General features: G+C 39.9%; 1 protein-coding gene across 7 annotated transcripts in view; it reads right to left on the bottom strand.

Annotated features, from left to right (window-relative positions):
- Positions 1 to 6415: 6415 nt before the first annotated feature.
- ICA1 (islet cell autoantigen 1) overlaps positions 6416 to 22216 on the bottom strand; it is a 66114-nt gene continuing 50313 nt past the window's right edge. For 2 of the 7 annotated variants that reach the window (XM_064704380.1, XM_064704381.1), the window contains exons 12-17: positions 21682 to 21731; positions 18144 to 18206; positions 17992 to 18033; positions 13969 to 14244; positions 9067 to 9162; positions 6416 to 7358 (exon numbers count right to left, since the gene is read on the bottom strand). In XM_064704380.1, the coding sequence (XP_064560450.1) occupies positions 7237 to 7358; positions 9067 to 9162; positions 13969 to 14244; positions 17992 to 18033; positions 18144 to 18206; positions 21682 to 21731 (649 nt within the window). In that variant the 3' untranslated portion in view covers positions 6416 to 7236. The remainder of the gene's footprint in view (positions 7359 to 9066; positions 9163 to 13968; positions 14245 to 17991; positions 18034 to 18143; positions 18207 to 21681; positions 21732 to 22216) is intronic. The other 5 variants (XM_064704384.1, XM_064704385.1, XM_064704382.1 and 2 more) reach the window with 4 other exon arrangements.

A 22216-nucleotide genomic window follows, 5' to 3' on the forward strand; every position in this document is an offset into this window, starting at 1 on the left:
ACCTTGATGGAGATTTTGAGATTGCTGATGGTGTATATATTGGATTAATCTTCTCTGAAGGAAGACACTTCATTTTGGCAGTCGGCTCCTGCAGAAAAGGACTTGATAGGTATTGGTGCTGCTACACAAGAGGACTTACTTTGGGCCTATAAAAGCATTGTCTTGTATCTTGACACACTTGCCTTTTTTTTCACTTGGGTAACAACCACTAAAGAAAACAACATTACATACCTCAACCTCAGTTAAGCCCTGCATTAAATACTTCTCATGTTTATGGGGAACAGAAAGGGAACCCAAACCACTTATAGACAAGCTGCACTGTTCATTAAAAACCACCCCAGGACAAACAGTTCAATCTGCTCCTCCAAATCTCAAGCAGGAAAATTACCTTTATGGATTTTTAGTGTTTTTCAATTGCATTTAATATTTGCTACAGGATGGGCTGATCAAATGGATGGGAGCAAGAGAGGGGCTGTAAAGCAGTGTCAGTGCAGCCCTTCTTCCTGAATGCTTCTGTTTGCTTTTTAATCTTGCTTCCTTTTATACTTTGTTTCTGCAACATTCCCATGGCCTGAACTGCAAGCAGTGAGGTGGACTGCACACTCTGAGGTCTAGCCAGGCTTTGAAGCACAGCAGTAGTAACTTATGAACATTGCAAAGGCTGCTGAAGCCAAGGTGTCCCCTGCCCCCAAGGAGACCTTGGTCACTTCGCTTAAAAATGAAAGCAAAAGTTGCAAAGTGCTGCAGGGGGGAGGGAAGGTTAACAATTCACAAAAGCAAGATTTTGTTCAAGTAAGGTGTCTTGTAATCATTCCCCTACATGAAGAGCAGCAACAGCTGTGAGTATCTTGCATGTGAGCTTGGCTGTGGTTTGGTGGCAAGTAGAGGTGACCACAGGTCTTGCCTGAGGGCTGTACAGGGTAGTGCTGCTGCCATTCCTCACTGTGCAGCCTCACACCCCTCTGCCCTCTGATGCTTCAATTTTTATTTTTTTTTGTGGGGGTGGGGGAGGGAGGGTGGCAAGTTTTCAGCCAGATCAGTGCCACTGCTGGCTCTTTTCCAGCTCTGGAGATGACCTGCTGGGACAGTGGTGGCCCATGTTTAGATGGGCTTGGGATGCTCACAGCCCTGGGCAGGCTTCTGTGACTTCCAGAGCACAGACTGGCTCTTGGGGAAAGAGCCTTGAATTGCTCCTGTGCCTTGGGCTCTTGCAACCATGGCTGCTGACTTCAAATGCAGGGAAAACCTGGCAGAAAAGGCTGGATCAGCCCAAGAGCCAGCTGAACTGCAGATGGGAAAAGTCCCCCATGGGGCTTGTCTCATGTTTTCTGTTGTCTTCTAAAAATTTTTCTGAAAATCAAACTCAGTGAGGGCTGCTCTCTGCTGTCAGGCTTTGGTGTTCTGAAGCTCTGGTGCTCAAGTTCAAGGCAGAGATGGTCATGGGAGCACCACACAGACTGCCAGAACAGTCCAGAAAAATAAGCAGCTGTAAGAGCAAAGTGGCTCCTGATTTCAATTCTGTATTTTATCTGTCAAGGGTTTATTCTGAGGATTGTGCTTGGAATAACAGGAGTTTGGGCTTTTTCCTTGTCACATCCTGCTCCTGTTGCATTCAGCATGCTTGTTTCCTGCAGCCAGCTGTTATCCACCCACCTAGATGGAGACAGGGTCAGATGATTTAATTGTGTAGCACTTTTAAAGTTGCTTTTTACCTTGCTCCAGCCTACTGATGAAACCGGCATATGGCTTCCAACACCTGTCCTCGGGCCTTTCCTACTGCCATTATAGCTGTGCAAGTCCAAAATAAAAGAAGCAGACTGCAAAGTAAGCTTCTGGGAGAGATGAAAGATTTTACTTTAAAGAGAAGATGGCTGTAACTTCTTTAACAGCTTAGGTAGGTCTGCTATCTCTTCTGAAATTGCTTATCTATTTTTTTTCCTCATATTTTTGGGTATTCCCTATCCCAAAAAGGATTTCAACAGCAACCAGTGTAAGTAGCTCAGGTAGTGTCAGCCAAGCTTCTACCTCCAAGCTACAGCATGCTTTTCTTGATTTAAATTTTGTAATTTTTTGCAAGCAGCTGAGACTTCAAACCCACTATGGATTAATTACAAGGCTGGGCCCATCAAGGTTTTGCTATGGTAGAACAGAGTTAGAAGCTGATGCAGCTGCTGGGAGCTGAACACTGCTGTCTGGCAGTGACCTCTTTGCTTGGTCACAGGCTTGCAGAATGATTTGGATTGGCAGGGGCCTCTAAAGGTCTTCTAGTCCAAACCCTCTGCCATGGACATTTTTTTATGAGATGAGGTTCTTCATAGTCCCATTGAACCAGACCTTGAACATTTCCAGGGCTGGGGCGTCACTCACTTTCCTGGCCAAACAGTACCAATGTCTCACCACAAAACATTTCTTTTGTGCAATCTAAACCCTACACTCTTTCAGCTAAAACTGCCTCTTGTCCTTAGGCCCCAGTAGTGTCTGTCTCAGTCTTTCTTACAATCTGTATGAATTGAAAAGAAAGCACCACAGTAAAGTCTCCCCCCAGAGACTTCTGCATCCCAGGCTGAACAACCCCAGCTCTCTCAGCCTTTCTTCACAGGACAGCTGCTCCAGCCCTGGTTTCATGGCCTTCCTCGGGACCCACTCCAGCAGGGAGAGCTCCTGTGCTGGCAAACACCTTGTCTGACTTGGAGGGAGGGCCACACTTTAGCCCTTAGGGTTTGTAATTAGTAAGTGAGGGGAAAAGCCAATTTTATGCCTGGGAGAGCACTGTTAATGAATGGCCAGGTACTGCTCTGACTGACTGCAAGGCCAGTCCACCTTGGTGCTGGAGGCTGGCTGGGCACCCAAGGCCAGACTGGCTGGACCTGCAGGGCCTGTTTGGCCACAGTGCCCTTGTTTGCTGTCCCAGGAGAGGCTCTGTGCCTGTGCACTCCCTGTGTGTGCACTGAGCACAGCAAAGGGAGGATGGCAGCCCCAGCAGCTCCGTTGTGCTTGGTTGGCCAGTGAGGTGCTAGATCATCTCTGCATTTCTGCTGCTCAGCTGAGGCAAAGCCTGGTGGTTGCTCTGCTTCCTGCCTCCCCCATATGGTGGCTTGTTTAAAAATAAGATAAAAGGAGCAGAAGTTGTAAAAGTAGGCTAAGTAGAGGGGGATTTGCAGTAAGTGCTTGGAAGGAAGCTTGAAGTGAGGAGGGACCCAATACTGGCAGCTGCACCTGTACCATGTTAATTCTTGCTGCTGCCCTGACATCTGAGCATCTTTGGGAACTTTGCACTGAGAGAAGACAGGATCTTCCAGCTGCCCTTCCTGTGTTCTGGGGCTATTTGACTCCACACATCTTCAACACCAGAACTGGACAGTGCACCCACCATTCACTCCTTGGTGCTGCTCATCCCGTCTCCCCTGGCACTCACAGTGGGATGTGGCTGGAAGGATGCAGACAGCACTTTACAGAGGCCCCAGGAAAAGGCAGCATGATGCCAGCACCTGGGTACTGTGTCCTCACACAGCCTCCTACTGTGCTGAGCCCTTCCAGGCTCAGATGCTGTCAGGGCTTGTAGACCATCATATTTCCTCTATTTTCACTTGGAGCAAAGCTGCTTGCTGGTCACCTTGTTGCTCAGGTGCTCCCACTTAGCACATGCAGCCCCTAATGTTTGAAAGGAATTTAAAAGGATGCTTGGGGAAAGCAGGTGGCTGCTTGTGGCCAAGTGGTCCTGCTTTGAAATACATCACTGTCATGCCCATGCAATGCTGGCTATGGAAACAGCAGAAAGGAACAAGGTAAGTCCTATTCTACCCTGTTGAAATAAATCATGGTCACTTCAAAAGGCCAGAAAAGTTACTTAGAAAAGTTACTTGTTAGTTTTCTCTATGAGCTGTCCAATTGCCAAGGCTCACAGTCCAATTCCTCTGTAGCAGCTGCTCTGAGATTTGTAGGAACCTTCAATCATCAGAATCAATTACATCAAATTTAATAAACTTCACAAAAAGGACAGTTAATCAATTGCTACTGTTTTCATCTGCCATAGAGGTTCTGCAGCTGTTTTTATTTTAAAACAATCCACTACTGAATCAGAATATGCACCTGGAATGAAGCATATTAAATCAAGATGAACATTAAGTGTGTAGAAAATCAATCTGTAATTTTACCAGGATGACGAACTGCCCTGCTGTCCCAAGCCTGAAAGCACAGCACAGTGCTCTCAGTGGCCTGGGAGTGACTTCCCAGCCCAGGCTGCTGACAAGCACGTGCCAGACACTTATTTATTAGTAGGGAAGGGTTGTTTGTAGCTCTGTACTTTGCATTAACAATGTCTATTTGCAGGATTTGTAGCTTTCTGCTCTGTTTTTCAACTTCACTAAATCTTTATGATGACAATGCATTGTACACAGGGATTTCCATTGCTTTTCTTTAAGCAAAATCAATTACGTTTTAAATACCTCTGGCTTGTTTTTTGTTTTTTTTTATTTTTTTCATTTGAAGTGTGAAAAAAATTGCACTGTAAATGATTCAAAGCTTAACTAATTTCAAAAATTATATATTACAAGAAATCAATGCTTAATATGAACTACTTGGTAGTGCAGTTTGTGTGAGGAGGAGGGAAAAGAAAAAACCCTGCACCTGTGGTTTGCCTTGTGTGAAAGGGAAGATGATTCTGATGCTTTCCTACCTAGAAACAGGATAAGGATTTAGAACATCATTAGCTGAACCTCTGTAATGCTCTTAACTGTCTCAGTCAAGACAGTAGTTTGGTTTTTTGTGCCTTGTTTTGATTGTTTTGGCATTTTTTTTAATCCTGGAATTCTAGAATCTGTGACCTACAGAACAAACATTTTTTGAGCCTCTAAGAACAGTTAATTGGCTGTTTTGAACTCAATACAGCCTCCTCTCTGCTTTGCACCTAACTGCTTCAGCTGCTAAAAATGCTAAAGTGGATTGTCCACAAGTGTTTTAGAAACTACCCAGACAAATGTAATCCACAGCAAATTTAGCAACCACAGACTTGCTTAAAGTTGCAAGAATCTGCTTAATGATTTTGTGGTAACCCAGCTGGGCTGAAGAGCAGCCTGGCTCTCCCTCGAGCTCCTGACACTAACATTTTTGGCATTGCAGATAATTACAGTTTGGGATGGAGAGGATTTCAGGCAAGCAGTGTCTGTTTTGAGTACAAACTAGCACCCCTAACTCTAAGTGTAACTAGCACCCCAGTGTAAACCTTAGGTATTTCCCAGTTAATCCCCTTTGTACATCTCTTATTTACTGCCAGAAGTGCAGCCCAAAGTTGTGAATTCAGCCCCCTCTCAGTGCTCAAGAAGTCACCGAGTGCAGAAAGGGCAGCTCACTGAGCAAGGAGCTGCCAGTACCAAAGAGCAGCAAATCTGATGGAGGGAACCAAGTTTTACCTTTAGAAAGAGTGCAGCTCTGATTCCAGGTCCTACATGCCTCAGGGCCCCAGCTGGGCTGGGGACTGTGCAAAGAGAAGATCAGACCATCATTACCCATCAGACATGAAAATCCACTCCTAAGCATCTGAAGAACTTCTGGGAACAACTGAAGTACTTTGACACTTCCAGGCTATGGGATGGGATGGGATGATGAACATGATAGCTTGACCAGGGATGTTTAAAGCTTGCCAAGGGTTGAGCCTGGTGAACTCTGGTCAGTCCAACCTCACATCCACTGCTAGCATGTGGCTTTTTAGATAGGAGGTACCAAAACCACATTACTGCTGATCAGTGCACACATCCAACAATGTTATGCTGCACTCAAGAAGTTGGCCAAGTCAGTGAACTTGTACATTTATATAGTTATTTTCAGGTACTTAGTTACCTATTAGACCATGAAACAGGGATTAACTGAGTGTACAGGTTGTGAAAACACTTCACCAGCGTGAAGGGAAAATCAAGCAAATGAAAAAAGGCTGAATATAATAAATTGTAGAGTGGGTCCTGTACAGTACATAGAGCTTGTGATCTTTACTGGCTAGTGACACATCCTCAGGGGATGTCCAGGTTGGACATATGGAAGAATTTCTCCTCTGAAGGGGAGGGTCAGGCATTGGGATGGGCTGCCCAGGAAGGCAATGGAGTGCCTGGAAGTGTTCAAAAGACAACCAGACATGGCACTGAGTGCTGTGGTTTAGCTGGCAGGGGAACTGTTTGTTCCAAGGTTGCACTCAGTAGTCCTGGAGGCCATTGCCAACCTTTATGATTCTATGAGCCTTTTCCCCTTCTTTTGAGGGGAAGCAAAGGGACATCACCTTGAGTTCATATTTTCTCACTGTCCTTCCTTCTGGATTACTATTCAGAAACAAAGGGTTCAGTACTGTCCACAAACCGGTCATCTTTTATCTTCAGATGTTTGTTATGTATCAATTCAACAGCACAACAGCACTCTAGTGGGAATAAAGTTGTGGTTTTTGTCAAAATCATTTTATTAAAGAGTTAATGTCACAACAAGCTTAAAGTAACACATGCTTCAGAAATAAAACTGGATGAAAAATTCTCAGAACAGAAACAGAAATGGATTGAAGGCATGGCAAAGCATCCGTTCCAAGAAACTTCTGCAAACAAGTGCGAATTCTGTTGGTGCAATGGAGAAAAAACTCAGAAAAAGAAGCCTCCTGGGCATGACTTCTCTTTATGTTTATGTAGTGCAATTTGTCAAATAAGTTAGATTGGGAAGGGCACAATTTCTATGGCTGCACAGACCCAAATTTACTTCTTCAATATTTAGCTCCAGCACAGGTTTTTCAACTGTGAGTACTAACAAAACAAATTTAGTTGACATCTTTAACATAGCAGTAATAGATATATTATATACATGATAGATGTTTGACTCATGCAGCCTCTTCAGTTACATGATTTTTTTTTAATTTACTCAAGAAACATTATAAAAAAATAGGTTTGCAATTTGTATTTCACTTCGGTGTTAGCTCCACATCACCCCAGGCAAAGACAGTGTTTCAGCAGACAATCTATTTTGGCAAGAAATCTGCCCTAATTCTTAACCTCATTTTTGTAAGTCCACATAGAAAATAAATGCGAACTCTTTATACAAAACAAGAGCAAATAACTGTACCTATAGAAAAAGGGATTAATTCCCTTTAGTTTTATTATCATGGCACATACTTTATATTTTCACAACAGCATACTAATTTTCATTTAGTTTTTCTAAACTCCAAAATTATGTTGATGAAGGGAAGAATGTGAGTTACCAGAGGCAGCTGACTCATGCATTAAGCAATTCATGTTCTTTATCAGTTTTCCCAACAGCATCAGGATTGGATAACGGGTCCAGGTCAGCAAAGAGACTGAACCAAGCAGTCAAGTCTTTAGCATTCTTTGTAGATTCTGGAAAGAAAGAGAAAAAAAGAAAGAAAAAAGAAATGCACAGACTTGTCAGCTATTTCAAAATAAAACTGACTGAATGTTTGACTGAGGTCAAAAAAATGCCATGCTATTGTTTAATTTATTACCAAGAGTATTCTGACAAGAAAATCAGAATAAGTGATTGCATTTAAAAACACTATCTTTGTCAGAACATAGAACTTTAGTAAGAATGAGTGTTTTACATGTCTGCTATGCATTTTATAAGGCTCCTGCCATGATAAGTACAGGAACACTTTAACTAGAAATAGAAACAATCTCACTCTATCTAACGTTGTTTCATAAAAGGTATTTGAGTGTGCCTCTGCATGCCTGCAAACAAGCAAAAGGAAAGTGAAGGCAAATTTTGCTTTCAAGCTCTCTTAGAGGACTAAATTCCTTTGCCTAAATCCAATTCATGTGACTGTTCTGTCTCCCCTATGCACCTTGTTGGTATGCAACCAACAAGGTCATTACTCATCTGGAATGAAGTTTTAATGGAAAGGCACTGGCTGGAGAGAGAAAGAGAGGGGTTATATTTGATAGGCAGTCCCCAGGACAGCTTCTAGTTTAATTCTGATGGATATAGACAAAATGTGAATAGGGACTATATCCAATAGCAGCTGGACTATTGTACCTCTGTGTCCACAATGATATATGTATTTAACAGAGTTTATCTGACTGCTTTTATTCCAGCTGGGCAGATGTTCAGCTTAAAGCAGTAACAACTTTGGCTGCTATGAAGAAGGTACATCTCCACTTGCTTTTTGTTTGTGGCCCTATGCCCAACATGTATTATATTGATAGTGAAATAAGATATGCTATTCTCTCAGAGAGATAATGGCACATGAAAGCTTTCTTTGCAACACAAAGAATTTACAGACAAAACAGGCTCTCCCTGGCATGACACTCCTGCCACTTTCAGAACCACAGATTTTCAAATAGGTGAAGGCCATTCCTTTTGCTGGTGCCAGTCCTGTGGCTGCACAATCACACTGATTTCCAAAACAGTTTCCAAAACACCTTAATCCTCTTTTTTGTTTTTTCTGCTAAGCTGAAAAATTTCAGGGGAAGGAATACATATCACCCCTTTCTTCTGTATCATCAAATGCGAATGCACAGAACTGGCTACAAACTGGTGACAGAATTCAACATAATTCAACTGGTTCACTTATGCAGGAAATCCTGGTCAAAAATCAGCAGGCCATTGTCTCAGTAGATGGCAGGACTATACACTCTTGGCTCAGTTGCAACAACTGAATTACATTTTACACAGATGAATACTGGTATCTTGTATGTTTATCAAAAATATTTACAATTAGGGCTCTTCTGCCTTATCAGCAGCCTGTATTTTAACCACAATGCTGAATCTTAGAACTTAAAAACATTGTTTAGCTCAAAGTGCATGCAGATGTTGTTCTGTGTGAGTCTAAATTTAAGTAGGTAGAAGAAACTGTAGGTGCAATTCCTTTCTTATTTAGTAAATTGCTCTTCTGACATGAGATTAGCACTAAGCCTACTAAAAACATACATACACACACATACCACACACCTAATAAAGGTGAAACAGTGATCAGGGAGCACAAGATTGAGCTGTAGCTACTACAAAAATAAGTTTTGTTACCACAGTAACTGGGGAGACATGAGACACTACACAAGATACAAGAGCTAAAAAGGAAAAGCCAAGTATCACCTTTCACAGGCGTCTTGTCATCACTCACATTCAGGCTGTGTGGTTTCTGTGCTGGCTGTGGTATTGATGGTGGGCTCACACTGCTGGCTGCCCATCCTACAATTCAGCAGTAGAGCAGCGTTAGCATGAGGAGTTACTTTGTTAGCTCCAACCCCCAGTGTCTGGCAGCATCAGACAGAGGAGCAGAGTGCTCATTTATGGCCATTTGTGCCTGTCCTTGCACACACAAAGTCAGCACTCAGGCCTGCACAGGAGCAACGCCCTTTACAAGAGAGTATCTCTAGGTCACTTTCATCATCTCCAGCTTCAGGCAACTATACTCTTTTCAAACCTTTCACCTGGAAATATTTTTGTTTCTCTTATTGAATCACAGTTAATACCCATTTACAGAAAAGCCAGTTCAGTAATCAGGTCCAACACAGCTGTAGGGAAAAGAATCACTTACATTTGGATAGAAATACCACCACAAATAATAAACATTTTTTCTAAGTCCAAATACTTTCATTTCATCCATTGTTCCAGAAAAAACAGACCCTAAATTTTTTAGTTAATTTTGAAGTAATTCTGGAAAAAAAAGATAATTCATTGCAAAACACTGAAGAATTAAATTCAAAATTAATTACTTCAAGTTAATTTAAAACTACATTTTAATGGACTATTTATTTTTTTTATCTTTATTTGAAAGGAGATTCTCAGCAAGAAGAGAGCAACTACACAGGAAAAAGTGAAATAGTTTTTTTGTTCTTACATGCATATTCCATATCCACAAAAAAGTAATGATAAATAAGTTAATAAGGCCAGATGAACAGGCTGGCAAAATGAACTAGGGGTAGTATACTTCAGAAACATATTAGAAAAAAACCAATATTTTTGTCCCTTACTTAAGATATTTAAATTCATGTGCTTTATTACATTTAGAGGACTGGAGATAGTATTTCTAATTTAATTAATTTATCCTTTAAGTTTGGCCTGGTCAATTATGCATCTAATTTGGCAGTATCACAAACAGAATGCTCATCTATGCACCCAGCTACCATTTCCCTTATTCAGTCTCTTTTTTTCTACAAGTGCCTGCTTTCACATCCTTTTTTACTCTTTTTGTCCTTCCTCCCCTTACTTTCTGCTCTTTTGGGAGCCCTGTCAGATACTGGCACCCAGCATCCCAACGGGTAATGCAACAACCACATCAGTCACATCAGCCCTTTCTCTCTCAGTGGATTATTCTCATCCCTCTCTGATCTTACCTTGCCTATAAAAGGCCTGAAGCCAAGCTATGTTATAAAAAGAGGCAAGAAGAGTTTTTCTGTAAAATCACATGAATTAGGAAGGAAATTTAAAGCCACAAACATCCTCTGTATCTCTAAGGAAACGAACCAAAAACTTCTTCAAAATCTGGATGCAGAGTGCTCACATGTATTTGCTCTAGACAAAGGTGATAAAGGCTTGTGAGCCAGCTTCTGCCCTCTGAAAGTGAGGTCTTAGAGTTTAATCTTTCAAATAAGCAAATCTGAATGATAATAATGGAAAGCATGGCATGACCCCTGCAGAATGACATACTTTTCAGGCATTTTCTCTGCTTGTGTTACAAACAAGAATGGCAGAGGACATTATACACAACTACAGTAGACTGCAAGGCTTTTGTGTGCTTGGAGATGCATTGTGAGAAAGTGTTTGATATAGCAATCAATGACAACAGGTAAATTCAGCTGCTTAAATAAAGAGGGTCAAATCTGATAGAAATGAATGGGAGCTCTGCCAGAAACTGTCTGTGCAAGTCCCATGACTTCAGAAAAATCAGGAAGTGGCTCCCATCGACATCACTGACGTTCCTGTACACTGGTGTGCCTGGCAGGTCAGGGAGCAAAACACTTCAGACAGTGAACTCCTCTGGAGCCCTCCCTCCTTTGGAGTCCCTGGACTAAGCCTGGTAGGCAGCACATCCATGAGAGATGCTGTGGCCTGGCTGCCATTTACTGAAATGCAGGTAGCTCACTCAGAGAACAAGAGCCACCTAACAACAGCAACAAAAAATCCAACCAAATACACTCCAGAAAGTATGTGATGCTTTCATAATGAAATTACTGATTTATGAACGTACTGGGAAAGACTGACGCAGAATTTGTATGAAATACTTTAATGAATTAAATTTTCAGTGAGCTACAGAGAACAACTCTGCCTTTCAAAAGCAAACCACAGCCTATCAGTTTGAAAGCAGCTGTTGGCCCTAAGCCTGTTTTGGTTTGCCTGTTCACAGGATGGCTTTGTTACATGACCAGACAAAAGGTTATTGCCAAGACAGCAAGGAAACCAAACACTTGCTGTTCAGCAAGCATCTTCACCAACACTGCAATGATTAAATTTAGAATAGGAAATTGTGAGCTGTGCATTTGCTTATGAACTAGAATACATGGACATGTAGGGAAGATAAAGAGGGGCCCTTAATGGTATGAATGAGTAAATGAGGCCATAAACATCATGAAAAGAGAAAGCCAATGCTCCCTCTGAAAAAGGAGAAAGGCAACTGAACTGCCGAGCTGTACCTGGAGGAGAATCTAAAAGACATACTGGGAACATGCTTTGTTTCTATTATATTTACACACACATTTAAATGTATTTTAAACCAGCACCTGGTAGCCCCATAGCAATTCAGAGTCCCATTGTGCTGGATCCTGCCTACAAATACAGCCAGAGAAAACTCTGAGCTGGGAATTCCTGACCCTAACAGTTTATAACCTGCATAGCATTGTGCCTGTTTTACAGATTAAGATCTGAGGCAGAGAGAAAACAAAGCCCCAAAGATTTATGAGCGTGCTTAACATAAAATAAGTAAGTAATCCCACTGAAGTTAATAGAAAAGTTAATGTGCTTAAAGTTAAGCATGTGAGTTTTAAGAATCTTTATGGTCTTAAGGCCAAATTCACACAGGAAGTATGGAACATTGAGGCTCCAGTGTAGCACCTCACACTGAATAATTATTAAGCAATCCTACCAGTCAGGGAAATAAATGCAGGAGGTGTATCACAAGTCCTCAGTAAAAATATAATTCATATATTTTAATATTTCCATCTTGTATGTCTGGATATGCTTATACTCCAGTTAGTATTAAAAAAAAAAAAAGTCTCTCTTCTCATATTTAATGATAAGGTCAAATTCTGAAAGAAAAGTTGTGAAGTGAAATGAAATGCAGTTTAATATTAAAGCTGAGCTTTTACAAGATATAAAATGGACCAAATTTCACCTTCTGTTAAAAAATAGGAAACAAAATCTTGGAAATATTTAGAAAGCTAAAACAAGAAACAAAACATTTAGAAAGATTATTTTCACATACAATCACTCAGCTGATTAACCCTGACTTTTCAAGTGCTGGTACATAAATTATCACAATCTTCTGCCAAAACCTTGGAAACCCATTTGAAAACATCCACATATTTTACGCTTTATTATTTTGTTTACTCAAAAAGATTTTGGACTATCATGTTGACTGGAATTGATTTTTCATTTCTACTGTTCCTTGAATGCAACATTACTGAATTCTGATTTTGAATTCTCTAACACTGCACCCAATGCCAGTGCACATGAAAGTTAACAGCCACATCAGAAAGGATGCACAACTCTGCTTGCTATTTATGCCTAAAACATACTTTTTCTTTAAAAACACATTTACATTTAAAAATGGAAATTGCACTGGAATGTAAAATATATTAAAAAACATGTAAAGCTGTGGGAAAAAATCAATCTCATAATATTTCTGTTGCGATTTTTAGAAATTTGCTTAAAAACCTTATAAAGCTACATCTAAACCTGTGCATCATTACAAATGTCATTCTCCCATTTTTCATCCAAGTGCTGAAGCCAATGAACCAAGCTATCTCGCTTTAGGGGTGCTGGTAGTTACTGTATTAATTATAAAGTAAATCTGACTTTCTAATTCCTGCCAAAATGTCAGAGGTCATTTTACCTCATGTATGACTCTTCCAGTTGCAAAGGTTCCAAGAAATAGTCTCCAGGACAGGATCAGCCTGCTACTGTTTCCAGTATTTCTCTTCCCCAAGTGAGATTTAAATGACTTGGGACAGGGCCCAAAAAGGCAAGGTCCCCTCCAGCTTGCAAAGCCCTGCAGAAGACCCAGCCAGACTGCAAGGAGCACAAAGGTGGGTGCTGCTGGCTGCTTATCACAGCCTGCCTTCCTCCCTCTCTTCCTTCCTCAAGGCCAAAGCAGCAGCAGGAAAGATCTGCCCTAGTTCCCCTCTTTTCTTCTCCCCCGCTGTAGCTTGGAAAAGTGAGAGAGTTAACAGCACAGAAGAAAGAGGGGGGAGAGAGAGTTGCATCAGTAACTAGCCTGCAAGAGAAATCCACCTGTATGGCTAACATGATAAGACAACTCATTCTACCCGACCCATCCATCCGATCCCTACATCCAATGTATAGGATGCTTGGGAAAAAAAAAAAAAAAGAAAAAAAGAATGCAACTGATTTTCACTTCATGGTTTAAAAACAGTATCCCCAGACAAAATAATCATTTTTGGTTCCTTGACCCCTTAATAGAGACAGCAGTTGTGATTCAATCAGAAAAAACCCACTCAAACACATTTTCTGTTTCAGGAATAAAAAATATCTCAAGGTTCTAAAGATCTCAAAGAAGATTTCAAAAAATTAAATTAACTCATTTATGACAGTAATCTTGACTTTAGGTTTTGGTACTTCATTCAAACACTGAATGAGAAGGGCTAAAAAAACAAATAAGTCACTCGTGTTTTTTCACTAGGCCATACTCTGCTTTAATTTCAGGTACAATTTCTGCAGCCATGGCACAATATAAACTCTCACCACACTTCTACATACCAGAAATCCACACTCCAAGCCCTAACCCCAACATAGTGACAGAACAAGATGAACTCTCACCATGTAAGGATGACTGCAAGTCATTCATGTTTTGGTCTAGCAGCTGTGAGGGTAAGTATCCCGAGGGTGCTGGTACTGCAGATGACGAGGTGCTCTCCCCATCTCTAGCTGAAGAGTTCATGGTGAGATCAGCAGCCTGCCCAAAAACAGCTGTCCACTCCTTGCTGAACTCCCCCTCATCCAGGGAGGAGGCGTTGAGGATCTCATTTAGTAATACCATGTCATCCTTATCACCAACTTCTGGCTCCAAGGATCTCACAAACTTTTCCTTTGAAGCTGTCTCAGAACAAGAGAGTCAAGATAAATATTTTTTTAAGACAAAGTAAATAAAGAACTTTTAAAAACATATCCAATCTAGACTAGGTATGTTAAGTGAAATGGAATATTTTTGCATGAACATTTATTTTCTTTTTTAGACTCAATTCTCTTGGACATCTGGGTTTATACCTTATGCAACAAATAATTCCTTCATCATCTTAGATAACCTCACTGCTGTTAGCACTTGCTTCTCATTGAAAATATTATTACAACTGTGCTTAAAAATCTATTAAACGCACCAAAATCATTACACAGTCTAATATTTAAATAATTGGAAAATACTACTTTTATGTTGCTTCTTAAAACACTATATGAAAGTCTCAAAAAAATCCAGATTGGTATAAACTAAAAAAAAGTAAGTCTTGGGGACTTAAGATCTCCCTTATGACCTTCTGATCTATGCTTGAATTATTGGGGTATTTCCCCATCAAAAAGGTTAGTCTATCACACAGAGTTAGATTTCTATGCTGACGAACGCTGTAGTATTTTTTTTCTTCTCATAAGCTGCTGAGAAATAATTGGGGCTCACTTTCCTTCTCATTCCCTGTGCTAGTTTTTCCAGCACCAGAACTGCAGCTGAAGAAGCTCTTAGATCACTTGAGCCACTGCTCCTCAAAACCAATTTTTTCCTATTTTTGAAATGGTAAATAGTTACATAAAATACATGAAACTGGTAACCAGGATCATTATTGTTTCCCAAAGCATTCTGAGAGTTAAAGAACTATCAAGGACCCCCAAGACCCTTACAAGTAAAATTATTTTACTTGTAAGCATTTGGAGCTCCACTGTGGAAATCTGCAGATGACAAAAATGGTGGTTAACAAGGCTGATAATGTTACATTCCTGAAATCCAGATCAGTTCATCTTAATTATGCTTGTTTCAAACTTGTGGTAAGGCACAGAAGCAACTTCAGTTTTCCAAAGTTTTGGTAGATCAGCTGAGCTCTCCAACTTATATTCAACTTATAAAATGCTTTTAACCCCTTTGGGTTGGGATAAAAGACTGACAGTAGCAAGTGTCTGCAACAGGCCATTTTACTGAAACTCAACAGCCTTCTCAGAAAAGTTTCCTGGCAACAGCTGTAATAATTTATAATTAAATGGTTGAAGTTGAGTCAGAGGAGGAAAAAAAGCACAAAACTGTGTTTTAAAATAGGCTCATGCGTCAGCGCACACACCTACGTACTAAGAAACAAATAAACCAACACAAATTAAAATGATTTTATTCATTACTGAAGTCAGCTGTGAGATTCAACTCCTTTCTAACTCACATTTTGATATACCTCTGTACTCCCTGACAGGGCCTAAAAATTAGAAATAGAAACATTAGAAAGACGTCAATTCTCTAGATGTTCTCCCTAGACTATAACTAAAATACAACAGAAAACAATTTGTTCTTAAGAATTTTCAGGCTGTTTTCTCATTTCAGATAAAGAGCAAAGAATATTAACATTGTCCAAGTACCTCCAATTCCCCCAGGTTATTCAGCAGGTAAGACAGAGGGGTAAATCCACCCATAGGGGAAACACACCTGGTATTTCAGACTCCTAAGAACCCTGAGCTCCATGGGGCATCACCACCTCAAAGCTGCTCTCAGGAAGCCCCTTCATGAACTTGCAGGGGAGATGCAAAGGGAGCAGCATCTGTAGCAGCCCTGCTACGACAGAGCACCAGCCCCACAGGTAACCACAAGTGCCCTGAACGGAACAAATGCAGCAGCACAGCTCAGAGACAAGCTCTCTCCATCTGGGGAACCATTGCAGGAGACCCATCTTGACTTTAGCAGCAAATACAGCATAAAGCTTTACATGTGAAGAGCAGCCAGGTCTTGCTGCAGGGTGTAGAGCCACCAGAAATCTGAGGAGTGACACATTTCGTGGCTCAGCAATCTTCCTGATCTTCCTGTGGGGACTGTGCAGCAGGGCAGGACAGGGTGTGTTCAGGCTCAGGCTGCTCTGAGTAAGCAGCAGCAGCTTTTACTCTTGTTTGCAATAAAGGTTATCTAGAAACCAGCATTGCTTACCGAGATATTACTCATGTGGTATCTCTGCTAGATTACTAGAATGATAGGGACTTTCTCACTTTACCCATAAATCTTCTATTATTTCTTTTCCTGTTTCTGTTTTCACTAGCCATTTTCAGTCAAAATCTTTTTTTCTGTCTGCACATGCAGCCCTTATACATGCCCATGAAAAAAATCCAAACCTTGCATTAAAACACTGAAAGAACAATGTGACTATATTCTTTCTGCTCTGTTTGAACAAGTCTGTAGCAATGCTCATAACTCCTTTATAAACTTACCTCGTTTTGTTGCTGTTAAACAAAAAAGGGAAGAGAAACTAAAAATATTTACAACAGTACATGATTGGCAACACATGATAAAGACTTCCTTCTGAAACACATGTGAAAGAGTACCTCTACCTATACTGCTCCACTTAAAACAGTACAATATTCATTAACCTAAAGCTAGCTAATGTGTAAAATTGGGGTGAAAGGCTGCTATTGTAACAGTGCCATAGCCAACCTTAGCCAATGCAGAACCCCCACAGAAGTTTTTGCATTAATTTCACTGCTTAAGTAAAGAAAAGTGTTCTAAGTGACAGAGCTCAGCTTGTATGAGCAATAATTGTATGTATTATCTGTATCTCCACTAGGAAGGCCCAACAAGGAATGGAACTGAATAAGAAGAAAACCAGAAGAAAAAAATGCCGCTATCAGACACACACGGATCTTTTTATTAACCACAGTAAAGAAGTTATTGTTACCTTATCTATTCACAGATTAGGGCTGCTTCTGCAGACAGCTGAGGAACTTTCCTGGTGCCTGCCTTCATGGGTGATTCTCCACATGGATAATTTCCCCCCCAGTGCAAGACACTGCCCATGGCAAATCCAAAGTCAAGGTGTTTGCAAATGTCCTTACCTACCACGACGGCAGTGCTATAAACACCCCAAATGCTCTCAGTCTGACTGACTAAACCACACAAAGGGATTTTTTTCTTTGCTTCATTTGCTTTTTGAGTTGCCACAATTGTTTTGGTTGTTGAAGTTTTTTTAACTCATTCTTCTGAGATGTATGAGTGAAAAGCAATTGAAAAATTACAGACAACACTCTAACTTCTTAGGAAAACTTATAAAATTTTAACCCAGATATTTCATATGTTATCTGGTAAAACAGCACATCCTCTTCAGCTGCTAGGGATCTCACAGAAGTAGAAGGACACCACTGTGGATGTAATTAACTCTCTCTCTGAAAGAAGTCACCAGTTCTTACATGGTTTTAAGACGACTACATTATTTGTTTCTGATATGTACATCTTCAGCACAAAATCTTGTGGTTACTAGTGTATTGCCAAGAGTTGTAGCACAACAACTAAAAAACCAAAATGAAAAATTTGTGAAATATTATAGGAGGGGTAAGGTTTACAATGGAACCTACTTCAGTTGGCAAATAGGATATAGTCCAGTCTACCTAATCTTGGTATAAACATTTTATCCCCAATAAGGTTTACTTCAGGACACTATTCCTGGGAATAGCATCTCTGCTGAGTTTACTTTAACACTATTTAAATACTGCAGCTGAACAATTTCATTCTATCTTTCAGACTGTGAAATAAATTAAGATCTAAAATTAAAAGTATACTTGGCTACTATGACTGAAAAGCTAATGAAACAGATGAAACAGACATGCACAATCATATCATACCATTTTCTTCAGGTTGCAGATCTAATAACTCATCTATAGCACCTAAAAAAAAAGGAGAAATACAGAAAAATTAAAAGCCATAAAATAAGACCTGCAGTACACTGACAATCAGTATGTAAACATGTAAAGATAGCTTTCTGAAGTGTCTTCACCTGAGTTCTGCTCGTGGTTACAATGTCCTTGTAATGTGGAGATGACATCCTTGCCATCATCAGCTGTAATTGAGATCCACAAATATGTCAAATTGCACTTGGCAGGAGACCATGCTTATAAACAACACCACTACAGGATCAACATGCAATGGTTGTTGGGATTCATGTTTTAAATGATGTTTAAAATGAGCCTGGTCACAATGAATGAAAGATCCAAGGTACAAGCACTTCAAAGTGAGGCCAGTTTCTTGATAATAACCTGTGGGAGATCTTCCTTTGAGTCCCTGCCTGCTACACTACCCTCTCCAGGCTGAGGGCACCCAACTAAGGCAACTGCAACAATCAGTCCTCCAGAAGCACAGAAATTTATTTTAAAGGCTTGTACTTAGGCCAGGAGAGTGCAAAAAAGTTCTGGGACCTTATCACTCTCTAAACTGCTTTCCTTGCAATGTGTTCCTCCTCATGACACAAACTCTGGGAACAGGGAGAAGGAATCTTCACCCAAGGTACCCCAAGTCAGGATACAAGTAACAGCATCTCCTCTGCAGGGAAATAAATGGACTAAGACCAATAACGATTAAAATGTAGAGCTGAGATTTGTAGGCTATTAGAGGTGACAAAACATGGCTTAAATTCTCAGCAAGTTTCTTGGATGACACATGAAATCAAAACAATTATCTAGATTCTGTTTATCAGTGAAGAGAAAGATACCTCCCTCAGGTGATTAACCCCATTTAAGACATGCAGCAAAACATGAAGGATGAGTTAACTGCTGAATATACCCTTTTCTCCCTTATTAACTGTTGAGAAAATCTAGCTCCTAGACAATCAAGTCTTTATCTCTAAGGACAAAGGAAGGGCTTGGCCACATTATTGCTAGAACCTGAAGGCCCATCTGCTGGAACCTCATACAAGAGGCTGGAAAAGTGAAATAGAATTCTCTACTGTGAAATAAAAACTGAATCCCAAACTCTTTCAAGAGAATTGCCAATCCCTTCCAAGAGAAACTTCAATGTGTGTTCAGAACAAAAGGAAACAGAACAGCTTGCTGTTTGTATATTATCTTCACAAGGCTTTGCTAGGACAGAAATGTGCTCCAAGCACAAGAATCAGCTGGTCATTTAAGAACCCATGAGCACATCTGATTACACTCTATATAGACATAGACAGCAGAGGGATAAAAATATATGAACTAATATATATATGATATTTTGATAAAAACACAATGCACAAAGTTAAAGGGGAAAATCCCAACTCTAAACTGTCTGGCAGAGGAGAAAAGAAACTCAGAAGTTCATGACAGGTGGGATACGGATGGCCACAATTCTGTAATGAAAAAGGTACAACTGTTGCCCAAAGCCTGCCTTAGTTGAGTGGTAAACATGATGGAGGCAATCTTAAAGGCATCTGTAGCATAGTAAGGGAAAATGCAGAGCAAATGATAAAAAAATGAAGTTATGAAGTAAAACTAGTTGATGAGGAAAACTAAGAAGCAACACAGCTCCCTCACTAGAAGCACTGTATCTGTATGACTTTAGAATATAGAGGGTGATTCAAGAAAAAGAATCTCAGCAATGGCACAGACCTGCTGGTTTATGAAGATGGAAAAATTTAGAAGACCAGTTAGAAATATTTCAAAACACTTCAGTTCCTTTTAGGGGTGATGAAGAAAAAGACAGAACAAGGCATTATATTATGGTGAAATATTTTACAGTCCCTAAGCAACTGAGATTCTAGAAAACATCTGCTAAGAAAATATAAGTCAGATTTTGTTCCCCTATATATTAAAATATATTGTCAAAGATATATCTGATCTAATTAATTGCAAAATGTGTGAAACTTCAAAACACTGGGAAAATCCTAATGTTGTGTCTTTATAACAAAAATACACCCAAAGAACCATAATTAAACAGAGTGACTCAAGTAACTGTAAGTTACTATGGGCTGGTAGATCACCATTACTCCCAGTCAAAAAATTAATGGAAAGCCATTCAGTATGGAATCCAGCAAAAGAATGTGAGTATAATAAATGCTCCTCTCATAATTTACTGTTGATTTCATGGAAAGCAGACCTAGTTGAAAAAAAAAAGCTAATTTAATTCTTCAATAAAACTATGAGCTTTTTTTCAGTAAAGATATTTGTTTAGGAACAACTTGACTTTGCACTGCACAGCCTTCCAGCTGAAAAGTTAGCACTGTAACATCTATAAAGAACATACTGAATAGATTAGGAACATGACAACAGATGTCAAAAACACGTTGTTAGGAGGAGTAATTGCAAAGCAGAAGTGTTTCTAGTTTAGATCTGCAAGGCTTACTGTTTTATCCATTGCTAGTCAATGGTTTTAGCAGTCATCTGGAAGTACATACAAAATCACTCTAGAAAAAAAATGTGCAAACAACAGACAGACTATTAGAGATGGTCAATCAGCCCACTCACTTGGTTTCTGTAGTCAGAGCTGGGAGAATTCAATACCACCAATCTGTAAGTTACATCTCCAGGACTAAGGAACATAAGCCATGCTGTAGAAAGGACAAATGAATCCTGGAAAGCTATGGCTAAAAGGAACTGAGTCTTGGTAAATAACGAATTCAGATATGAGCTTCAAACTTGATGCTGCAGCAAAATGGGATGCTCTTCTTGGATATAGAAACAGTAATGTGATTTTACCATCTAGAAACATGACAGTTGAGAACAACATCAGAAATCTCTTGTCTAGCTATGTATTTCATATTTGAAAAGGAATGTTGTAAAGTGGAGTGGAAACAAAAACTTTAAAAATAAACATGAGATGATGGGTTCAAGACATCAATACAACTAACCCACTGAAATAAAGATTTGAGAGTAGTCTTGACTTTCATGTTGTACTTTATAAGTACCTTAATGAAGGATAAAATATAACATATTAAAATTATTCTCCATTAATTTAATATAAAAAGTTAAGATCATCTTGAAGAATTCCATGGATGAAGATTCCACTTTTTACAGTACTTCACCACCCTCACTGCAAGCATTTGCTTCTTAGTATGTACTCAGAATTTCCCTTTTTATCACTAATATCTATTCCCTCCTTTCTTTCTCAGTGCAGTTCCAATTGGAGCCTGGCTGTGTCACTGGGAAATAACACATAAGGTCATTGGCAGCAGCTGAGTATGATCTTGCCTGGCTTTTGGGCAGAAGTTCCACTGAATTCATCAAGTTTTTCACAGACTACAGTTTAATGACTGGAACAAACTAGTGAGCTAAGCGGCACACTTCCCTTGTCTCACCTACTAACCTGCAGACCCCTTTCTTGAAGGGAGCATGCCCTATGTAAGAATTAGGCTCTGGAACACAAGCTATTTGACCTATCTGAGAATGACTGAATGAAATGCAGTGGGATGTGACATGCAAGGGATTAACAGATTCTCCTGCCCTTTGGTTTTATGCATTTGTAGGGATTTGCTGGGTGAAGCTGATACAGGAAATAAACCAAACCAAATAAAAACCCAAAGTGTTACAGCACTTATGGAGTTATGAAAACATGAAATATAATACCTGAATAGTTTGATTCCTTGGTATGGCTCTCGTCATCTAATGAAATCAACCTTAATTTGAAAGAATAAGAAAAAAATTGGGAAAATAATTCCAAGGCTCTAAAATAACAATACATTTTCCTCTTTTTGGTCAAATCATTACAGATTCATATCATTAACAAATAAACTGTAATAACAGATGGACTCTTGCATTTGCTGGTCTGTTGTTACCTTTCATTGGTTCATTGGCAGGTCTGTTGAAAATGAAAATTAGATTGAACTAGCAAATCCTATCAGCTTCCATTTTTAGTCTGACTCAACCTCTACTGAAAAGTACTGTGTATTCTACATTTGCACATTTAGTCTTTCATAGCTATCATGAAGGAGCTACAACTGTTCCCCAGCCCCCTCCCCCTCCTTCTCCCCAAAAATGGCAACCAACCACTCTGTGCTTCTCTTTTTAACAGCTACTAATTAAAAATCAACATTCAGGACAGTTTTGCCCCATGTCAGCAGATTTCTAAAATAACAGATCAGCAGCATTGATGAAAAAAGCT

The sequence above is a fragment of the Zonotrichia leucophrys genome, chromosome 2 (assembly GCF_028769735.1).
Source record: "Zonotrichia leucophrys gambelii isolate GWCS_2022_RI chromosome 2, RI_Zleu_2.0, whole genome shotgun sequence".
In the NCBI taxonomy this organism is placed as follows: domain Eukaryota; kingdom Metazoa; phylum Chordata; class Aves; order Passeriformes; family Passerellidae; genus Zonotrichia; species Zonotrichia leucophrys.